The sequence below is a fragment of the Fusarium solani genome, assembly GCF_023522795.1.
Source record: "Fusarium solani strain SB1 chromosome Unknown bctg00000002, whole genome shotgun sequence".
Lineage (NCBI taxonomy): Eukaryota > Fungi > Ascomycota > Sordariomycetes > Hypocreales > Nectriaceae > Fusarium > Fusarium solani.
The window spans coordinates 2,202,662-2,221,493 of NW_027072155.1; the positions used below are offsets into that span (position 1 = coordinate 2,202,662).

Genomic DNA, 18,832 nt, shown 5'->3' on the forward strand with positions numbered 1-18,832 from the left:
GCGGAGCTTCTGGGAAGTACTGATTTTAATTTCGAAGCGGTGACGGATGACTTACTAATGTCTGCTTATACTATATATACCCTTTTGTCAGTTGACCACATTCATGTATTCCCTTTTTGTTACAGGCTTCAGGAAAAGCCGGCTTAGCCAGCAAAGGCGGGCGTTGATCACGGGCCACGATGGGAGCCTCGGTTTTTGATGTACAAGTCAAGATTTAGATGCAGTAAAAAACGGCGAGCTTGACTCGCATTTGCACACACGCAGTGATTTGTTTGGCCGTTGAATTGCCCTGCACGATGCAAGATCTAGAAGTGACAAAGAAAAGAGTCCAGTGGCGGACGATAGGAAATGCACGTGGAAATAACAGGGATCAGCAAAGGATGCATCCATGCATGAGAGGAAGAAAGGAAAAAGCCTTATCGGGGGACGATAAGAGAAAAAAAAAATTTGTTTGGGCGCCGCCTTTTAGTGCTAGTGGGCAGGCATGTGGGAGGCGGGAGGCCAATACATGCCCAACCCATCTTTCCCTCGTAAGCAAAGCGTCCGTCTTTTCCTCCTCCACGTTCGCTTTCTCCTCAAGGGCCTCGTTGGTTTTTGTATTTTTTTTGCTCTCTACTTGGAAGGCGATAGAGGGCGATTCTCGTTTCAATTACTGACTGAGGCCCCTCTCCACTCCAAACAACAAAAAAAGCACAAAAAAAAAGGCCGCTCACGATGCCTCACCCCGTCTCGCCTCCGTCGCAGGAGCCGACGATGGTGTTCAAGGACGCCCCGCCCCCGCCATCCCAGGAAACCATCGCCGACTTTCTCAACACAATCTTCACGGCCAAGACGTCTGCCGCCTCGATCGATGCCTGCTACGCCCTCTGCGAGGTCCTGCTGTCTTCTGTCGGCGTCGTTGGCTTGACCCAGTATGGTATCCTTGCCGAGGTCAAGAAGGCCGCTGCCGATAAGAAGTCGGGCCTCCGTCGCGAGTCCAGCCAGAACCTCCTCGGCGCCATCTTCGAGCGTTTCCTCCCCCGTCAGAAGGTCAGCGAGGTCGTACTGCTGCTCCAGGATGGCGGCATGGTCGGCTGTGCCCTCGATGCCCTTGCCGACAAGGGCGCCGTTGTCCGCGATGCTGCCCAGTACGGACTCGATACCCTACTTGTCAACCTGAGCCCCGAGGCTCTCGTTGTCGGTCTCCTGCCCGCCCTGTCCAACTACCTGTCCAAGAAGACTGGTAAGTGGCAGGGAACCGTCGGCGCCTACAAGCTGCTGCAGAAGATGGCCGACAAGGCCCAGCTCGCCATTGGAAGCACCAAGGAGGAGGCTGCCGACAAGGACGTTCTGCGTGAAGCCATGGGTGCTAAGCTCGCTGGCTTGATCCCCATCGTTGAGGGTGGCATGCACGACTTGAAGGCCGATGTCGAGAAGCAGGCCGTTCACACCATGACCTCGCTCACCACCCTTCTCTCCAACGACGATGTCGCTCCTCGCTTCCCACTGCTCATCGACACCATGCAGCACCCCTCCACCCAGACTCTCCAGAAGGCCATCCACGCCCTGTCCATGACCACATTTGTCGCCATTGTTACCTCGCCCGTCCTGGCCCTCCTGACTCCCTTCCTCGAGCGATCCCTCAACAACCCCACCACCGCCCAGGAGGTTCTGCGCCAGACCGTTGTTATTGTCGAGAACTTGACCAAGCTCGTCCACGACCCGATCGAGGCTAGAACTTTCCTGCCCAAGCTGATTCCTGGTGTCAAGGGAGTTTGCGACCGAGCCTCCCTCCCTGAGGTTCGAGAGCTGGCTGAGCGTGCTCTCGCCACCATGGAGAAGGCTATGGGTAATGATAAGGACATTGTCGCTCGAACCTCTGGTGACGATGTTGCCCAGATCCTTGACGAGCAGATCAAGCTCAACAGCGGCCTCGCTGGACAGCTTGACCTGTACAAGCAGGCTCGCCCTTACATCTCTGAAATGGTTGCCATCGATGTCAACTACCGCTTCGTTGACCGCATTTCGGCTAGAATTGCGCCTTATCTCAAGGGCTTTATGCAGGATCCTGAGGCTCACCAGAAGGTTGCCGATACCATTCAGCAGCACTACGTCGACGAGGACCACCGCCGGTACGGTGTTCCTGAGAAGGAGGACGATGGTGAGATTGAGATTGTCAACGCTGACTTCTCTCTCGCCTACGGTGGTATGCTTCTTCTGTCGCACACCAACCTGCGCCTCCTGAAGGGTCACCGATATGGTCTCTGTGGACGAAACGGTGCTGGAAAGTCGACTCTCATGCGAAGCATTGCTAATGGCAAGCTTGAGGGTTTCCCGCCCCAGGACGTCCTCCGTACCTGCTACGTCGAGCACAACCAGGGTGAGGATGCCGACATCAGCATTCTCGAGTTCGTTGCCAAGGATCCTGAGATTGCCACTCAGGGCCGTGAGCGCATCTCCGAGGTTTTGGCCGAGTTCGGCTTCACTCCTGGTCCTGAGGGCCGACAGTCTGAGAAGGTCGGCTCCCTGTCTGGTGGTTGGAAGATGAAGCTGGCTCTGGCCCGAGCCATGCTCCAGCGTGCTGATGTCCTTCTCCTGGACGAACCTACCAACCATCTTGATGTCGCCAACATTGCATGGCTCGAGAACTACCTCAAGACCCATCCCGATATCACCTCTCTGATCGTGTCCCACGACTCTGGTTTCCTCGACAATGTTACCACTGACATCTACCACTACGAGCCCAACAAGAAGCTGGCCTGCTACAAGGGTAACCTGGCTGCCTTTGTCGAGATCCGCCCCGAGGCCAAAAGCTACTACACCCTGTCGGCCTCCAACGTCCAGTTCAAGTTCCCTCCTCCCGGTATCTTGACAGGTGTCAAGTCCATGACCCGTGCCATTATCCGCATGAGCAACGTCTCCTACACCTACCCCAAGGCCACAAAGCCATCCTTGCATGAGGTCTCCTGCCAGCTGACCCTGTCGTCCCGTGTTGCCATCATTGGCCCCAACGGAGCTGGCAAGTCGACTCTCATCAAGCTGCTTACCGGCGAGACCATTCCTACTACCGGAAAGGTCGAGAAGCACCCCAACTTGCGTATCGGCTACATCAAGCAGCACGCTCTGGAGCACGTTGAGATGCATCTCGAGAAGACTCCCAACCAGTACCTCCAGTGGCGTTACCAGCACGGTGACGACCGTGAGGTTCACATGAAGCAGACCCGTGTGCTCTCGGATGCGGATCGTGCCCAGATGGACAAGTTTGTCGACCTCAAGGACGGCAACCCGGCCCGACAGATCGAGTCTCTGGTTGGTCGCCAGAAGTACAAGAAGACCTTCCAATACGAAGTGTAAGTTGCCTCCCCTGGCTTCCAAGATGTACATTGCTAACATGCTACAGTAAATGGCGCGGTCTGCTGCCCAAGCACAACGCCATGATCTCTCGAGAGACCCTGACTGAGCTTGGCTTTGACAAGCTCGTCCAGGAGTTCGATGATCACGAGGCGTCTCGTGAGGGTCTTGGTTACCGTGAGCTCCAGCCCAAGGTCATCTCCAAGCACTTTGAGGATCTTGGTCTCGACCCCGAGATTGCCAACCACAACGAGATCGGCTCGCTGTCTGGTGGACAGAAGGTCAAGGTCGTCATCGCCGGTGCCATGTGGAACAACCCCCATCTTCTGGTACTCGACGAGCCTACCAACTTCTTGGACCGTGACTCCCTCGGTGGTCTCGCCGTCGCCATCCGCGACTTCAAGGGTGGTGTCATCCTCATTTCTCACAACGAAGAGTTCGTCGGCGCCCTGTGCTCGGAGCAGTGGCTCGTCCGCGACGGCCGTGTGGCTCAGCGTGGTAATGCCGCTGTCAGCCTCGATCGCTTCGAGGACAGCCGACCTGGCAGCGCCGTTGCCAGCACCGCTGCCAGCACCGCCGCCAGCACCGCCGCCAACTCTGTCGTCAGCAGTGCCGTCAACAGTGGCATTGAGGACAACTCGGACATGAAGTTCAAGGCCAAGAAGAAGAAGAAGATGACCAAGAAGGAGCTCAAGGAGCGTGAGGTCCGTCGTCGTCTCCGTCACATCGACTGGCTCAACAGCCCCAAGGGTACTCCCCACCCTCCCGACACGGACGACGAGGACAACTAGAGGGGGGCAAAAGGCGGCTTTTGTTTGTTTGCTTTTTTCTTCCCTTCCTTGGTCGATTTGCGCCTTGTTTTCCAGAAATCCACCCTCCGTGGATTTTGTTCATCATGTGCGGGACACTCGGGCTCTCTTGTTCAAGAGAGCATGGCATGACAACCAAAAAAGATTGCAATGATATCGTACACGCGCCATGTGGTAGACAGATAGACCAGACCTAGCTTGGGCTGAATGGGTTATAGAGGCGTTGGCTTGGGATAGACGGCTTTGAATCTTATCATCTATACTTTGACCATGGGCTTTGATTTCTGTGTATCTGCTTCTCTGTGATGTAATTGTCTCTTGGGTCTGCTTAGTGATGAGCTGCCTATCAAGTTGTGAAAATGCGCCAGATATGGAGGGAGCGGAGTTTGTGTGTTGAAAGTCCCCCCTCAGCACTTCATGATGAGCACTTGTCACCTTAGATCAACGCCACAAATGACCAGCATTCCTTTCATTTACCCTCGAATGTCTCTTTTTGATTTAGCGACTATTATACTCTAACAATGCAAACGAATGCGACTCTGGGTATGAACCTTCCATGCCTCTCTCCCATGCCATGCAACAACCAACATACAGGAATTCTCCTCGTCTAGACGCCCAAGACCTGATTGCCTGGCTAACACCAGAAATCATCTATATATGCTGAAATCCTATATCTTGCGCGCAGTCCATGATGTCAACGCCAAAACAACCAAGGAACATATGTATGAAAGATAGATCTGCCCAAATTGACAGCCAAATGAAAAAAATAAACAAGATTCTTTTCGCCACATGAAGGTGCATCACCACGAGAAGGTCATCAGGGCAGGGTTGAGGGCAAGGGGCAGCAGAAGATGACTTCCGGCCACAGTGACCATGGGCAAGATGGCGACAAAGTCGGTGATGCGCCAGTCATGGGGGACAAAGTCTGCAGTAGCGAGAATAATGACACCAATGATGCACAAGAGAGACAGAAGCATGGAAACACGGAACTAGATTTACAAGTTAGCTTGACCGTCGGTGATGCTGTCTTGAGGGGACAGACTTACCTTCTTCAACACCTTGGGCACCTCAATGAAGAAGTTGGAAAACTCGGCTTCCTTGGAAGTGGAACCCCAACTCATGTCGATCTCGAACATGTGCGCCAGGAGAGCCTGGCTGACGTGCAGAGACAGGCCACCGAGGAACAGGGCCAGCATGAGAGTCCACTTGAAGTTCTCCCAGATAGCGTATCCTATAGTACGTTCACCAGATCGATACCGCATGATGGCAAGAGACAAGTTACCAAGACCGTTGAAGACGATGATGATGGAGAACCACACCTGCCACGAGTCGAGGTAGTACTTGTCGAGGTAACCGTTATACCAGCCCATCAGGAAGTAGTTGGCTGTTGTCATGATCCAAGCAGCACCGATGGCATAGTAAGTGCCAATGTACGACACGATCGTGATCTTGGAGGTGAAGCGAATGTTGGAGAAGATGAAGCGGCGGAAGAGAGGAGTGAAAGGACCTCGCCACAGCCAGGTACGGATGGGGTTGAAGAGAAGCTCGTTGCAACCAAAAGCGTACTTTTCCCATCGAGCCAACTCATCGTACACAGTCAAGGACACACCCTCCTTGAAGCCATCGCCAGCCCAGGCAGCGAGACGAATGATGTAGCCATTGCACTGGAGACGGAGGGACATGTCGAAATCTTCCGAGACGTGGCTCTCAGACCAGAACTTGTCGTAACCATCCTCATCCTGGTAGGCAACCTGCTGAATGGCAGACCAGCGAAGGATAGCGTTGTGGCCGACAAAGGGAGCAACATCGCCGTTGGAAACCGTGTAACGAATAGCAGTGTAGATGAGATCAGTGAAGAAAGTGATGCCATTCTCGAAGTAGGTGTGAACAACCTGCATGACACCGGAGGAGAACTGCATGATGCCGACGTCAGGAGACTGCTCCATCTCAGAGACAGAGTCGAGGATACAATCCGTGGGAACACGCGTGTCTGAGTCGATCAGGAGAATGTAGTCACCAACGCGAATGTTGCCATCGGCCCAAGCGCGACCGTTCTCCTCAAGGACCTCCTTGAGAGCCTGCTCGTAGGCGAGGGCCTCATCGCTCTGGCTCCAGTCGGCAGGACGCTTGATGAGTTGCAGACGCTCCTCAACATTGCACGAGATCATCAGGCCAAAGTTCATGTTTGAGGCCTTCTTGAACTTGCCCTTGCGCACAAAGCCGTCTTCACCGTGCTTGGGACGTGCGACCCAGCCAATGCTGTTGTCGGCATAGAACTCGATGCGGGCATCGCGCTCCTCTTCACTGATGAGCTGAAGACCATCATCGTTGATAAACATGTTGGCAGAACCACCCTGAAGCTCGTAGGTTGACATGGCCTGCTTGATGGACTTGACCGTGGGAAGAATGACAGCATTCAGACCCTCCTTGTAGACAGGGCACTGAATGGTGATGTGAGGCAGGACGGCAGATTGGAGTCTTCGGGGAGGGCGGGCCGAGTAGAACTTGGAGTTGATGGTCAGTTGGCGGATGGGGCCAAAGATCTGTGCCAAACAACCAACGATGACCTGGGCAAAGAAGAGGGAGAAGAAGACCTGAATGGGAAAGAGAGCGACGAGTCCAAGACGCACGTAACTGCCGTCAATGGCAATCTCGATAGCAATCTGTCTCCAAGCCGCTCCCAGAGACGCCACGACGAGGAGGAGGGTAAGCGAGACAAGCACCGAGTTCTGCAGGTGAACTGGCCGCGCCTCAGGCTTGATCTCTCCACTCTCCTCGTCAATCTCGTACTCGGCCTCTTCACCACCTTCACCTTCTTCTTCATCCATTGCTTGTCCCGAGTTCCACACGAGCTCCATGAGCTCCGACTCGATAATCTTTGCGCGAGCCATCAAGTTCAAAGCATCATCGTCCCATACGACAAGCAGGCCATCCGAAGCAATGAAGGCGGCGAACTGATGCTTGCGTGCTCGAGGAAGGTCATTAACCGTAGGCAGAATCTGGACACGAAGACCGTTCATCAAGGGCACATCAACTGCATCAGGAGACCATTGCAGAAAAGTCTTGATAACTCGAGAGTTGACCGTCATGGCACACTATAATGCGTTAGCATATCTGATAAAAGCCAGTCCTAGAAGTTCATCATACCTGGACGTTGAGCGCGGTGCAGGCGACGGCGAAAGGCGATTGTCCCAGCTGTGGAGGGCAGGCCATGTACTGGCCGCGAGATTTGCGCAATAGCACGCCTTCGATTTCGCCGGAGCCATCTCCAACCCAAAGCATTGAGCACTGCTGTTGGTACAAGTAGTTCACCATGACCTCGTGCTTAATATCATCAAGAAAGCCACTGGCACTCGACTTGCTGGAGACTGCTATTGAAGGAGGGCCCGCTGTAAACTTGGGTCCGGGAGGCTGAAGCTCCATCACGGCAGCCGGAGGAGCCTTCTCATCGTTGGGAGGGTGTAGAGAAATTGAGGGACGATGGCTGGGTCTCCTAGGAGGAGGATCGGCCGGCAATGGAGGCGCAGGCTCGGCCTTGAAGTAGCTGCCGAGGCCCATCTTCGAATTCGGATCTGAAGTTTGCCGATAGGGTGAAGGACTGTTATCAAAGTAGACTGATCCTAGTCGATAACCCTCTGTCGGGGCACCTTAAAGGTGTGCGATGTTCAAGGCTGAATAATGATTGTTGTTGTGTGATAATGCGATATCGTAGAGGCAACCCAGAGTGAATTATGTAGATTCAAATGACTGGAAAGGTCTTAGATTGGCACGACCATAAAATGAGTGAGAGAAGGACAAGTTGAGTGAATGAATGACACCGACTTGGTCGAGTGAATGAATGAATGGAGAAGTTGGAGGGTAGAGAGTAAGCAACTTACAAGAGGCGAAGGGATGTTCCAGTCGAGCCTATTCATACCAGGTTTGCCGTTGATCTTTGACTCAACAGAGTTCAAGGGGGCAGGCAAATCAAGGTTTAAGGGCCCTGAAGGAGATATAAGTTCACGGCCAACGACGCCACTGCGGATATATAGCAAGACGATGAGGACGGACATGGCGACGGAAGCCATCAGAAGTGCATTTCGGACAGCCAACACCAAGGGCCTCCACTTGGACAGTGAAGACCCAGACCTGAGTCAAGACCCAAGGCCAGCTCGATCTGGAGGACCATGAGTCTGGATGAGCGGAGCTTGGGCACTGGGGGAGGGGTGAAGTTAGACGAGCCGGTATCAATATGGAACAGAGGCTTGGGCGAAAGAGACATGCTCTGACGATCAGAAACGGGCCTGATTAGCCTACTGAGGTTCAGCGGCGATGGCGAAGGACAGTATCCGGATGACTGTGGGCGAGACACGCCAAGGCGGGCGAACGAGGCTTCAGGCTTGAAGTTTCTGACGGAGAGGCGCTCTCCCCAGGCGGTAGGCGCCTCAAGTCTAGATGGTCCGAGTCGGGGGAGGCAAAGGCATGTCTACCCGACGAGAGGATCCGCAGTGGACCGCTCAAGAGGAACTCGATCGCAAAAGCATTGTGGCGCCAGACTGCCTTTCCTGGATCGGGTCCTGTAGACTCTAGAGAATCGTCAAGCCTCTCATGGGTCTTGAGCCGGCGGAGATGGCGAGCCATGTTGGACGTTCGAGAGAGGGAGTCTCAGGGTCCAAAGGCCGGGTCCGGCGACTAGCTGTGGGAGAGCAGCTCAAGGGGCACATGGAACAACGGTTTTTGGTCTTGTAGAATACACGAGATTCCTTCTGCAAAGACTGCCGTTGGAATAACGGACCTGGCATCGTGAGATTGTCTCGGTGAAGCCTCCAAGAATCCGGTTCATTGGAGGTTGGTGGGTAGAGGGTCGTTGTCAGGCAGGTCCCGAATTAGGACTAGAGCTATCGGAGCTAAGCCAATTAGAACCGCTCATCTAAAAGTTTGGACGCAAATGGGGCAGGTGGCTTTGACCCGCACCTCCCCTAGTGCGCTTTTGACAGCTTCCGGCGGGAACAAGGTGAAGCACGCTACCAAACGTAGTTAACACTGACCAGTGAGTGACGCAGGAACGAGGCAGGAACAGGACAGTAATGACTCTGCACCTGCATCGTCCCTGCGTGGGAAGCTCAGAGCCAGCGCAGGTACGCAAGCGCCTGCTCTTTCCCATCCTTACACTCGCTGTAGCCTTTGCCACAGCTTCCCCTTCTTGCCCCTGACTAGATAACCGTTCAGACCTCTTTTTCAACATCCTTTATTAATCATCTATTGACATGCGCTGGGCAGCCTTGAGAGAGGCCTCTCATTACTATAGCGTGAATGAGCTCATGCGAAGTTGCGCTTGATCCCCTCAGGTTGATTTCATTGGCATGGCGCATTCCTCCCCCAGCAACCAGGCGAGTTCTTCCTCAGCTTGTCCGCTCTCTATACCCTCAATGGCCTCAAACTTTACGCCGCCCGGGAAAGGCCAAGGCAACAAAAGCACAGATAGCCCAACTCCCGAGTGTTCCGCCAGAAACCCGCATCCTTCCCCTTCCCGGCCATGGCGAGCTTCAGTGCCTTTGTTCTCAGAGCGCCCATCCACCATCGCGAACCATAAATCTATTGACTTACACCATGCCAATCAGAACTCCCGGTACATGTCCTTGGAATGCATTGTCAGCGGAAGCCAGCAGCCACATTGTTAGTGGCTCAGCTTCCCCACGCCCACTAGCATCACTCGAGACACGCCGGAAGCATAACCAGACACCAAAAGAGCATCTCGATGTGTTTTCCAAGTGGAGTGCCGGCCCTCTTGGTGACCAATGCTCACAAGTCTTGAAGTCAAAACACCGTGCCTGTTCCTATCGGGAAACTCGAGAGAGGCGATATTCGCTGATCAGGGAAAGCTTCCGCTTGGCCTTCGGTCCCGATGCACTTCGGACAGTGCGAGGGGGCCACACACCCATGATTCCCAGAATCCGGTCAAACTAGGATGATGAGCTCACGTTTTTTGCATGGTTTTGAAGCCACTAAGATCTATCATGTCTGAGATCTCAGGGCCCTGTGTGTCCGAGACCTTGAGATCTGCACGACAGTCCATACCAACCCCTGCCCTACAGCCAACCTAGAATTGGGCGGCAACCGCTGTGAACGCAACTCTATGCATGCTTTTCGGGGTCTGGTATTACAGGAACGGCCTCCAGGGCCCAAGATCTGGACTCAACGCATCTCTAGTTCTGGATGAAACAGGCACTCCGCCCAAGAAAAAGACTCTTTCATGACAGGAGTTACCGATCGGTTAGATTAGCCTTGCATTTCCCCATATTATTGATCAAGTCTCGATTTTTTCAGCATACAGGCACATATCCACTCGGCCGTGGATACGAAGACCAAGGACTACCACGGTCATGCCATCCTCACTCCTCGGTACTGCACCACGGCCAAGCACCTGGGCCAGCTCTTGATTATCCCACGTCGTTGTGTGCCACAGAGACAGCCCAGCCCGTTGTTCCTGAACTCAGATATTCTTCCACTACCCATATGGCGTTGAGCGGTTTCAAGTAACCTTTTGGGTTTCCTTATCGCAAATCTCTCCTGGTGCCTTAACTTGGTCTTGACTCGGGTACACGATCAAGGTACTAAAACGGCCTCTCGCCGCGATCGGTCTTGGCCACTCTCATTGAGCTTGACCATTTTTCAACTTCCCATACTCGACAATAAAGAGGGTTTGCCTTAGCGAGCCGCCCATGCCATCGGCACGGCATCACTCAGCCCACCTCGAAGCTCGGCGCCTCCGTTCGCCTCCGCTCTCCACTTCCCCGGCTGTAGCTATGGCGTTACAGCTATGGTCCACAAGCTCGGTTAAAGGGCCACGGGGACTCAATGACAAATCTTGGTAAGAGGGCCTCGTCTGTGCCGGTAAAGTGATAGCGGCTCCGGGCGGGAGCTCGGAGGCTCGATGCTCCCGAGCTGAACGGGCGGACCGGAGCTATGGCTCAGCTTCTATGGTCACAGTGAGCAAACGTGGGTGGCACTTGGAATTCTCTTCTTTTTAGTCAGTTACGCAGCTCATTATGAGTCTTGGGCAGGCTTCGGGCATGAAAGGAGACGGAAGGCCGGTCTGAGATGGGGTAGTTGACGAGACTAACACGAATGCCCGACTCACACTCACGTCGCCCTGGCCTACGTAGAGAGGTTTTGCACAATGTCAAACCTTGCCGCTGAGAAGGATGTTTGTTTCGCTCTCATGATATGCAAGATCCAGTTTATAGTGATGATATCAGGGACAGATGACCAGTTGTGTGTTGACTGAAACATGGTGTACTCCGCATCAAAACACAGTTGGATATTTCACCTCTTATCTGCTTCACACAGGCACCTCAGGGCGACTCATGTTGATAACCATCGAGCAATACGGTTGAATGCTGTATGGACTAAATAGAGACATGAAAAACGCAAATAAACTCCGGAATGAACGATTCAACAATATTCCATCCCAATTTTTGCAAGATTGCAAAGGTCTCTCCCCAACACCCGTCAAGATCAGCCCCCTCTATGCAGCGCTTACAACTCCTCGTCGCCGTTGCACTGCTGCGTAATGACAACACGGCTGACTTCCATTTGAGGCTGCTTCCAAGTGGGATACCACTCGCCACGGGCCTCCCAAAAGTCCTTCTTAGCTGTCGGCGAGTTATCGTACCATGGCTTTCCAGACTTGCCATCCTCGAACCAGCCATTGGTGGCGCCGACAGCAACGTTGAGGATCAGGTAGAACTCCTGATCAAACGGTGCATTGAGCTCGCCCGAGGCGGACCAGGGGTCAGTGAGTCGAGTGCCATTCTGGTCGACGTCAGGAAATCCGCCGCGCTTCCACATAGGCTTCTTGAAGTTGGTGTAGGTGACCTGGAGCAGGCGGGTGTTGACATATGTAAACAAGTACTTTTGAGACCATTCTAGACCAAACATGTTGAAGCCAGCACTGTACGTAGTGTGAAGGGCCTTTCGCTTGTTGTTGGTCTTCCACCAACCGTCGTTGGCAGAGTTAGGACCCCAGTGCAGGGCAGAGCCGACAATGTCGTTTCCGCCTTGAGCGTATGTCCAATTGTTTCCACGCGACTCAATGATGTCAATCTCGCCGGATCTAGGCCAGGGGCCGTAGGTACTCTTGACGGGCAACATCCAGATGGCAGGCCACAACCAGTCACCCTCGGGAAGCTTGGCTGTCACTTCGATTCGGCCGTACTTGATGGTGGCTCCCTTCCTGGTGTTGATGCGACCAGACTTGACAGGGGGGACAACACTGTTGTTTCCCGCAGTCAAGTTGGTTGAAGCAATACAATTCGACCAGACCTTGGAGGTGCAGCTGCCGTCCTTGAAGAGGTTGATGACGTTGTTCTTTTCCATCAACTTTGCATTCTGGAGGGTGGCCTTGATGATGAGGTTACCGTTGTCGACATAGACATTCTCATCGGTGTTGGTTGTTTGTTCAAACTGTCCGTTACTACAAAGGTCAGTAAGCTGACAGAGACCAAGGATAGAGCTTATAAACTTACCCATATCCACCAACTTCAACTTCCTTGGTCCAGATCTTTGGATCCAAGCCTCCGCTAAAGTCTTCATCCAGGACAGGGCAGTAAGTATTTTTCACAACACTCCTTATGCCGTCCCAGACGAGAAACCCAGAGCCGGCAAGACCGATAAAGATGGCCAGGATTGGGAGAATGGTCACCCACTTCTCCTTGGGGTTGGTCTTTTCCAGCCATGGCTTCTCAATTTCACCGGGCTTGACTCTTCGCGAATGGAAGTACCGGTTCCGGTCCTCAAATTGCGTCCCGGAACCATGGGAAGACTCATAGTCCGAGGGAGGGCGTGAAAACTCGGGGATGCTAAACATGCCCGCGTTCCCGGCCGAACCTGGTCCACGTACAGGTTCGATGCTGTGACGGAGGCCACTGTTTGGTGGCTCTGGATGAGCTGAGTGAGTATTGGAGTCGACAGACATGGTTCGTGAAATGTCTGTCGGACCAGGGCCAACCCCGTCATGGTCCTGGCTGCTTTGTCGATGCTGGCTCATGGTGGAAGAAGTGTCGAACAGAAGACGTGTCTCGAAGTATATGAAGCTGGAGAATGAGGATGGAAAAGTCCAACTCGGCCCTGGCGGGAACTCAAGGCCAGTTCCTCGGATGCTCTCTAAAGATTGACAACAGAGCGGAGGCCAGAACAAGCAAGTCTTGTTTATCAAACTCGCGAAAACTGAGAACAAGAGGGCAGACGAAGAGATAAAAGACGATGAAGTGGTAGGCGGTTCAACGGCAGCAGGAAAGCCAGGTTCCGCCCACGGTTTTGATCAAGGCCATGGTCAACCCGATTCGATCTAACGCCGGACTCAGCCGAGATACGATCCAGACAGTGCGTGAGAATGGATCAGAGTTGCTGGAGGCTGAAGGATCCATGAGTGACAAGACGAAGATGGCCAAAGGCGGATGAGAGCGTGGTTGCTAGGGAGAGGTCCGATCGTGGTATGGCTTGCGGCACAGTGCTATTCACACACGCCCAGCTGACTGACTGCTTGTTAGGGCCATTCTTTTAGCGCGCTTTGCATGTATTTCCACCAAGACCTAGCATCTAAATACAGTGCTCCCAATGCACGACACTGTACGCTCTTGCCTGGTCATCAATTCCAAAAACTCAAGCCACACCATTCCAACAACTCTCCTCCATCATCACCAATCTCGACAATGTCTCAGGCCCTGCTCGCAACCGTCGATAACAAAGTTTACATGAGCCAGCTCTTCCGAGCGCTAGTCGACGGCCAGACCCCCATAGTTTCCGTTCCGGTCCTGCCCATGACTCCAACCCATCCTGTCGAGATCCATCGCCGAGGTTGCCAATGAGGCAGCCCTCGTTTCCCTTGGCAATACCGGCACTGCTGTCACGAACCATACCGAGTACCCGACTTGGTCCTTGCTTCCTCTCGAGCCTTGGCAATGATTCAAGCTCTCCAGAGGTGAGAGACGTGATTAGTTTTGTTCCTTGTTAGGCGACAAGGGCATCACCGGAGTCGATTTGTCTACAGTCAGGCAGAGTAGGATTAGTAGGATCCTAAGGCCTTTGTTTTTGGTTACTATTCACGCAGCTCAGCGATCAGATTGTCTTCCTCCTTCGAATTCCCACTTACCCTAGTCTCACCAACCTGCCAGACCTCACAGAAGTGGCGATAGCATCGACAGGAACAAGCTCAACGTGGCTGAGGAGGCATGACCACGCCCCTCCCGCTATCTTCAGGGCCCTGAACCTTGATTTACTTTAGGTACACGCCCTGGAGATCCCAGGAACCGCGTCTTGATCACCCACGACGAGGGCTTGCCACTTGATCAGCCAACCTCCTGGCCGGTGGGAACTTGTGGGAACTTGGCGGCTCGATATGCGCTTGTTTAGCCGCTTACCCAACATTTCATGTCTATGCTGGGCTGATTGTCGACCCAGATGGCGAATAGCATCATCGCTGCCGTCACAGAAAGGGCAATCTCAGCAACCAGGAGCTATTCACCACCAATCCTACAAACTGTCAACGGTTATCCCTTACCTTTTGAAGGTATCATTGTTCGCCACCTCTACGCTCAAAAAAACCTGTCACTGGCAATTGCCATGGATATCTACTGGACAGTGAACGTGACGGCATGATCACCGTTGCGCTCAGGCCTAGTGCTGCTAGTCGATGCATCCCTAATCATCATATCACCTCAAATGACGATACAGCGGCATTCCCGTGTTGCTACTGACAAATTGGGCCTTGCCGAGGTCTTGGCATGGAAATGTTAGGTGCTCAATTGCGTACCTTGCGCTCGTTCACCATGTTCCTTAGAGTTTGCCCCTAAAGGCCAACTGTGGATTTGAACGAGGACAATGACAAGGCGATGCCTACCTACGAAAATCTAACAGAAGCGGCAGGCCTGAGGTCTCTGAGGCTGATGAGGAGTATTTCAACTGTTTGATCGACAACAGAGAATCAAACCTAGAATGCCAAGGCTGGCTTCTGGATGTCTCGGGAAGCTCAGCACAAAGTCAATCTCACAGGTGGCCCAGGGGGACAAACGGGGACGACCGCCTCTCTTCTTCCTCGTGAAGATTTATGAGAATTTGATTCGTTGTCAGTGAGACATGACGACTCTTCATATTGGATGGACACGAGTTGCCCGCAGATGGCAGTGTGGATAGCGATTGCATACCATACACATGAACCGAGTGTCTGGACCAGGCACTGGCGCCACAAGCGTGGCCGGCTCCCCCAGGGCATCAGAGGTCAACCGGATCGAGCCACTATTCGAGCTTATCGGGCAGTCTACCTTTCCACCTCTAGAAGATTTGCGGCCTGAGTGCTGTCTCAGACCATTGGCCATGTGCCATGGTAAGGGTTCAAACTGCACGTTGTCCCGGTCTCCAACTGCCGCGCCTGCCGATGGCTTGGTCAACTTGGAGTGGTACACATACAAGGTTATGCCATGGCTTCATCTGGCGTTCAAGACCCCTACCTGGATGGCTGTCTAACGATCCATCTCTATTCTCAGTATTCAGGCACCAGGGGAAGGAGAGTCATGAATGCCCAAGCCAAATGTCGGCATCACTACCATAGAGAAAAGAGTTGCAGAGCTTGACAGTTGGCCTGGATTTCAAAACACATCATTGATGCAACAGATCAAGATACCAACAACTGGGAAAAGATGACTGCAGCTGCAAGTGCAGATCAAGAGTCACTGAACACTCTTGGGCGCACTCCCCACCAGAGGCTTTGTTACTGGAAATGGGAAATCCTTAGCCATCCCTCTCTCAAGATGACGAGTACCCCTCCATTTTCAAGTCGATCACATATCGACATGCCGCGCTCTTCAAAGGAACTACGGCCCAAGTAGAGCTAAGAGGTGACGAAAGGTGTGGCTCGTGCCCCAGTTTCGTGAGTCCCAATCCGGGGATCTAGACCACAGATATCCTTGACACAGGCGCCCACTAACAGGGTTCAGGGTTCGAGGCTCGGATGCTCCGCCGATCTGACAGGTGCTACAGTACGACACCTCCAAGTGCGGCCACGGTCACAACCCTTCATGGATCCGGAGGCTTGGCGGCGCATTTGGGTTCACCGTGGGGCGTTGGAGTTGGATGCTCGCTTTCATCGACAATGGCGGCAGCTTACAGTTCACCATGTGCCCAGCAGACTCTCTGAGTGGTCCAGAGCTTGGAAAACGGGGTGCCCGAGAGTTCTCGCCCAAGTAAGAGATGGTGGAGCTTTGCTGGTGAGGGGAGGAGAGTTCCCATGGCCTCGTCTGTGGGAATACTTATTAAACGCGGCCGGTAGACCGTTTCCTCGCCCGCTCACTTTCGCGTTGATCACGCTGCATTTTGCGCCTTTCTCTCCTTTGATCTTACTGCGATAGACGCATTGTTATTGCGTCTGACACTCTCTTCATCTTGACAAGGTCAAGTTTCGTGGTAGACAACTCGGTGCAACCGTTCACTACACTCCCTCCCCTTGCCCGCGAACGGCATACAAGAACAACAGTCTTTCCTGCGTCTGCTATCTATATACAAGTCGACACGATCGTTATATTGTTGGCCTCGGTCGCCACCTGAGCCATGTTGTGGTCCAAAATTCTTGTTGGCTTTGCCAGCATGGCAGCCTGTGTGGAAGCAGCTAAAGACTTGGGAACTGTCTTGCGAAATCACCCAAAGCTGACCAGTTACTACAAGTTAATTCAGGTTGGTCATGCCCCGCTCAAGCCGGAACGCCCATGCTAACAAGGCTCCTAGAAATACCCCGAGATCCTGATGCAATTACCCAGTTACAAGGGCGTGACGGTACATCTCAGCCACGACATCCTTTCCCCTGCATTTGCTAACTCATGACAGATTGTGGCACCCTCCGATTATGCCTTTACCCAAATTCCCTATTCAGCACTTTCAAAAATCTGGAATCCTGAACACAAAAACACGACTGTGCCTCTGCTCCAATATCACATCCTTCAGGGGACTATCAACACTGAGGATCTTGAAGCTGGCCCTGCCTACGTCAAGCCTACACTCCTTAAGGACCCTACATGGGCCAATGTCACGAACGGTCAGAATATCCTCATTACAAAGCAGCCAGACGTGGTGGTCTTCAGCACAAGGCTTGGAAGCCGGGCCACGGTCGTCAACAACGATATTGAGTTTGAGGGTGGTCTCATCCAGATCGTCGACAGTGTGCTTGTCCCTCCCTCTGGGATTGGCCAGGTCCTCACGGCGAGTCAAGTTCAGTCCTTCCTCGGCGGCTTGTACGACTCCAAGATCATGCCCGCTCTCGACGACGTCAAGGACATCACTGTCTTTGCTCCCAGGGACCAAGCCATGGAAGCCATTGGAGGAACTCTTGCCAAGATGAGTTTGAGCCAGTTGGCCGAGGTCATGGGCTACCACATCGTCCGTGGCAAGGTGCTGGTGTCTACAGATCTCAGAAATGCCAAATCTCTCAAAACAATAAGCCAGGGCAAAAGGCTGCAAATCCGTCAAATCGGCAACGAGATGTTTGTCAACTCGGCCAAGATCATCTCGACCGACATTCTCATCTCCAATGGCATCCTGCACATCATCACCAACGTCAACAACCCCGATGACGCGGATGCAGTGCCGAATCCCAACCTCTGGGCGCAGACTCCTGTCTTCCGCAACAGCCACGTCGACAACGTGTTCCAGACGGCCATACCCTGCACTACGCTCTGCATAACCGACCTCCACATGACTCCCAAGGCGACGGCGACAAAGGAAAACGTTGACGCGGCGGCCATGACACCCGACTCCATGTTCACGACGAGGAGCAAGGGAGTAGCGCCGGCGCGGGCTACGGCGCATGTGGCTCGGGCTGCTCTAGGCATGATGGGTATAGGTGCTGGAATGGCTCTACTGTGATGATATTTCCGGGTTTCTTGTACATTCTGTCATTTCCTCGAGCTTTGGTGTTTCAGGTCCGGCTTATTTCCCTTCTCTCCTTTTCCACTTGTAGGACTAGTATCCATAGATTCGCAGTGGCAATACCTATCGTTTGATAGACACTGATGTGACACTACGTATCGTGCACGTAGATTCCAAGGTGGAAACAGAGAGTGCGCTGCCAGTCTGGTCCGTGGGAGCACATGTCTGATGCTCCAACTTGGAAATTTCGCGCGCCCATATTATTATTTCTTGGCGCACCGAAATATTAAACGAATAATAAGAAGAGACTTTATTAAGCTACGGCATAATAATTGAGGAAATTAGAGGAGATCCTTTCTAACCTTAAAACTTCTACTCTGAGATTCAACATGCTATGATAGAATACGAGATGCTAATGAAAGTTAGGTTGCCAAGCATAGCCAGCCTCAATGGTAATGGATACCAAAAAGGCAACTTGGCCAGACTCGCTCGTTCATTTTCTATGGCCATAGCCGGATAACGATAGCCGAGTAGCCGTCATATGTGAAACAGCCCAAAGAATCCTCATGTGAAGAAGCCACGCATCGGCAGCGCTTTGATCCATGCTCTTGAAGACAACACATGGGAGAGGAATAAGCAATTATTGCCAACTCAAAACATAATGCAATCTCCCACTTGGTCTGGTCCCATTCCAATTGAGGCAACTCACTTCCGACATACTTTTTTTCTACTTCTTTCTATTTATTTCTTTGCTCCATCTTGGCAATCAGGTAAGTCATGGCGAAAGAGTGAACCTGGTT

The 18,832-nt window shown here is 53.0% G+C and overlaps 4 protein-coding genes across 4 annotated transcripts; 2 read left to right on the forward strand and 2 right to left on the reverse strand.

Moving 5' to 3' along the window:
• Positions 1–714: 714 nt before the first annotated feature.
• MRS44_004655 (uncharacterized protein) lies at positions 715–4,121 on the forward strand (the record flags this gene model as incomplete). The annotated part of the gene is made up of 2 exons (XM_046275594.2): positions 715–3,329; positions 3,380–4,121. 2 exons carry the CDS (start codon positions 715–717, stop codon positions 4,119–4,121), a joined length of 3,357 nt encoding a protein of 1,118 aa, XP_046136207.2.
• Positions 4,122–4,939: 818 nt separating this feature from the next.
• MRS44_004656 (uncharacterized protein) lies at positions 4,940–8,759 on the reverse strand (the record flags this gene model as incomplete). The annotated part of the gene is made up of 6 exons (XM_046279947.2): positions 4,940–5,128; positions 5,186–7,234; positions 7,287–7,737; positions 8,018–8,045; positions 8,268–8,569; positions 8,647–8,759. 6 exons carry the CDS (start codon positions 8,757–8,759, stop codon positions 4,940–4,942), a joined length of 3,132 nt encoding a protein of 1,043 aa, XP_046136206.2.
• Positions 8,760–11,657: 2,898 nt separating this feature from the next.
• MRS44_004657 (uncharacterized protein) lies at positions 11,658–13,167 on the reverse strand (the record flags this gene model as incomplete). The annotated part of the gene is made up of 2 exons (XM_046278332.2): positions 11,658–12,594; positions 12,647–13,167. The coding sequence occupies 2 exons, from the start codon at positions 13,165–13,167 to the stop codon at positions 11,658–11,660; spliced, it is 1,458 nt and encodes a 485-aa protein (XP_046136205.2).
• Positions 13,168–16,721: 3,554 nt separating this feature from the next.
• MRS44_004658 (uncharacterized protein) lies at positions 16,722–18,029 on the forward strand (the record flags this gene model as incomplete). Its single annotated transcript, XM_046270653.2, has 3 exons — positions 16,722–16,844; positions 16,896–16,943; positions 16,995–18,029. The coding sequence occupies 3 exons, from the start codon at positions 16,722–16,724 to the stop codon at positions 18,027–18,029; spliced, it is 1,206 nt and encodes a 401-aa protein (XP_046136204.2).
• Between the last annotated feature and the right edge of the window lie 803 nt (positions 18,030–18,832).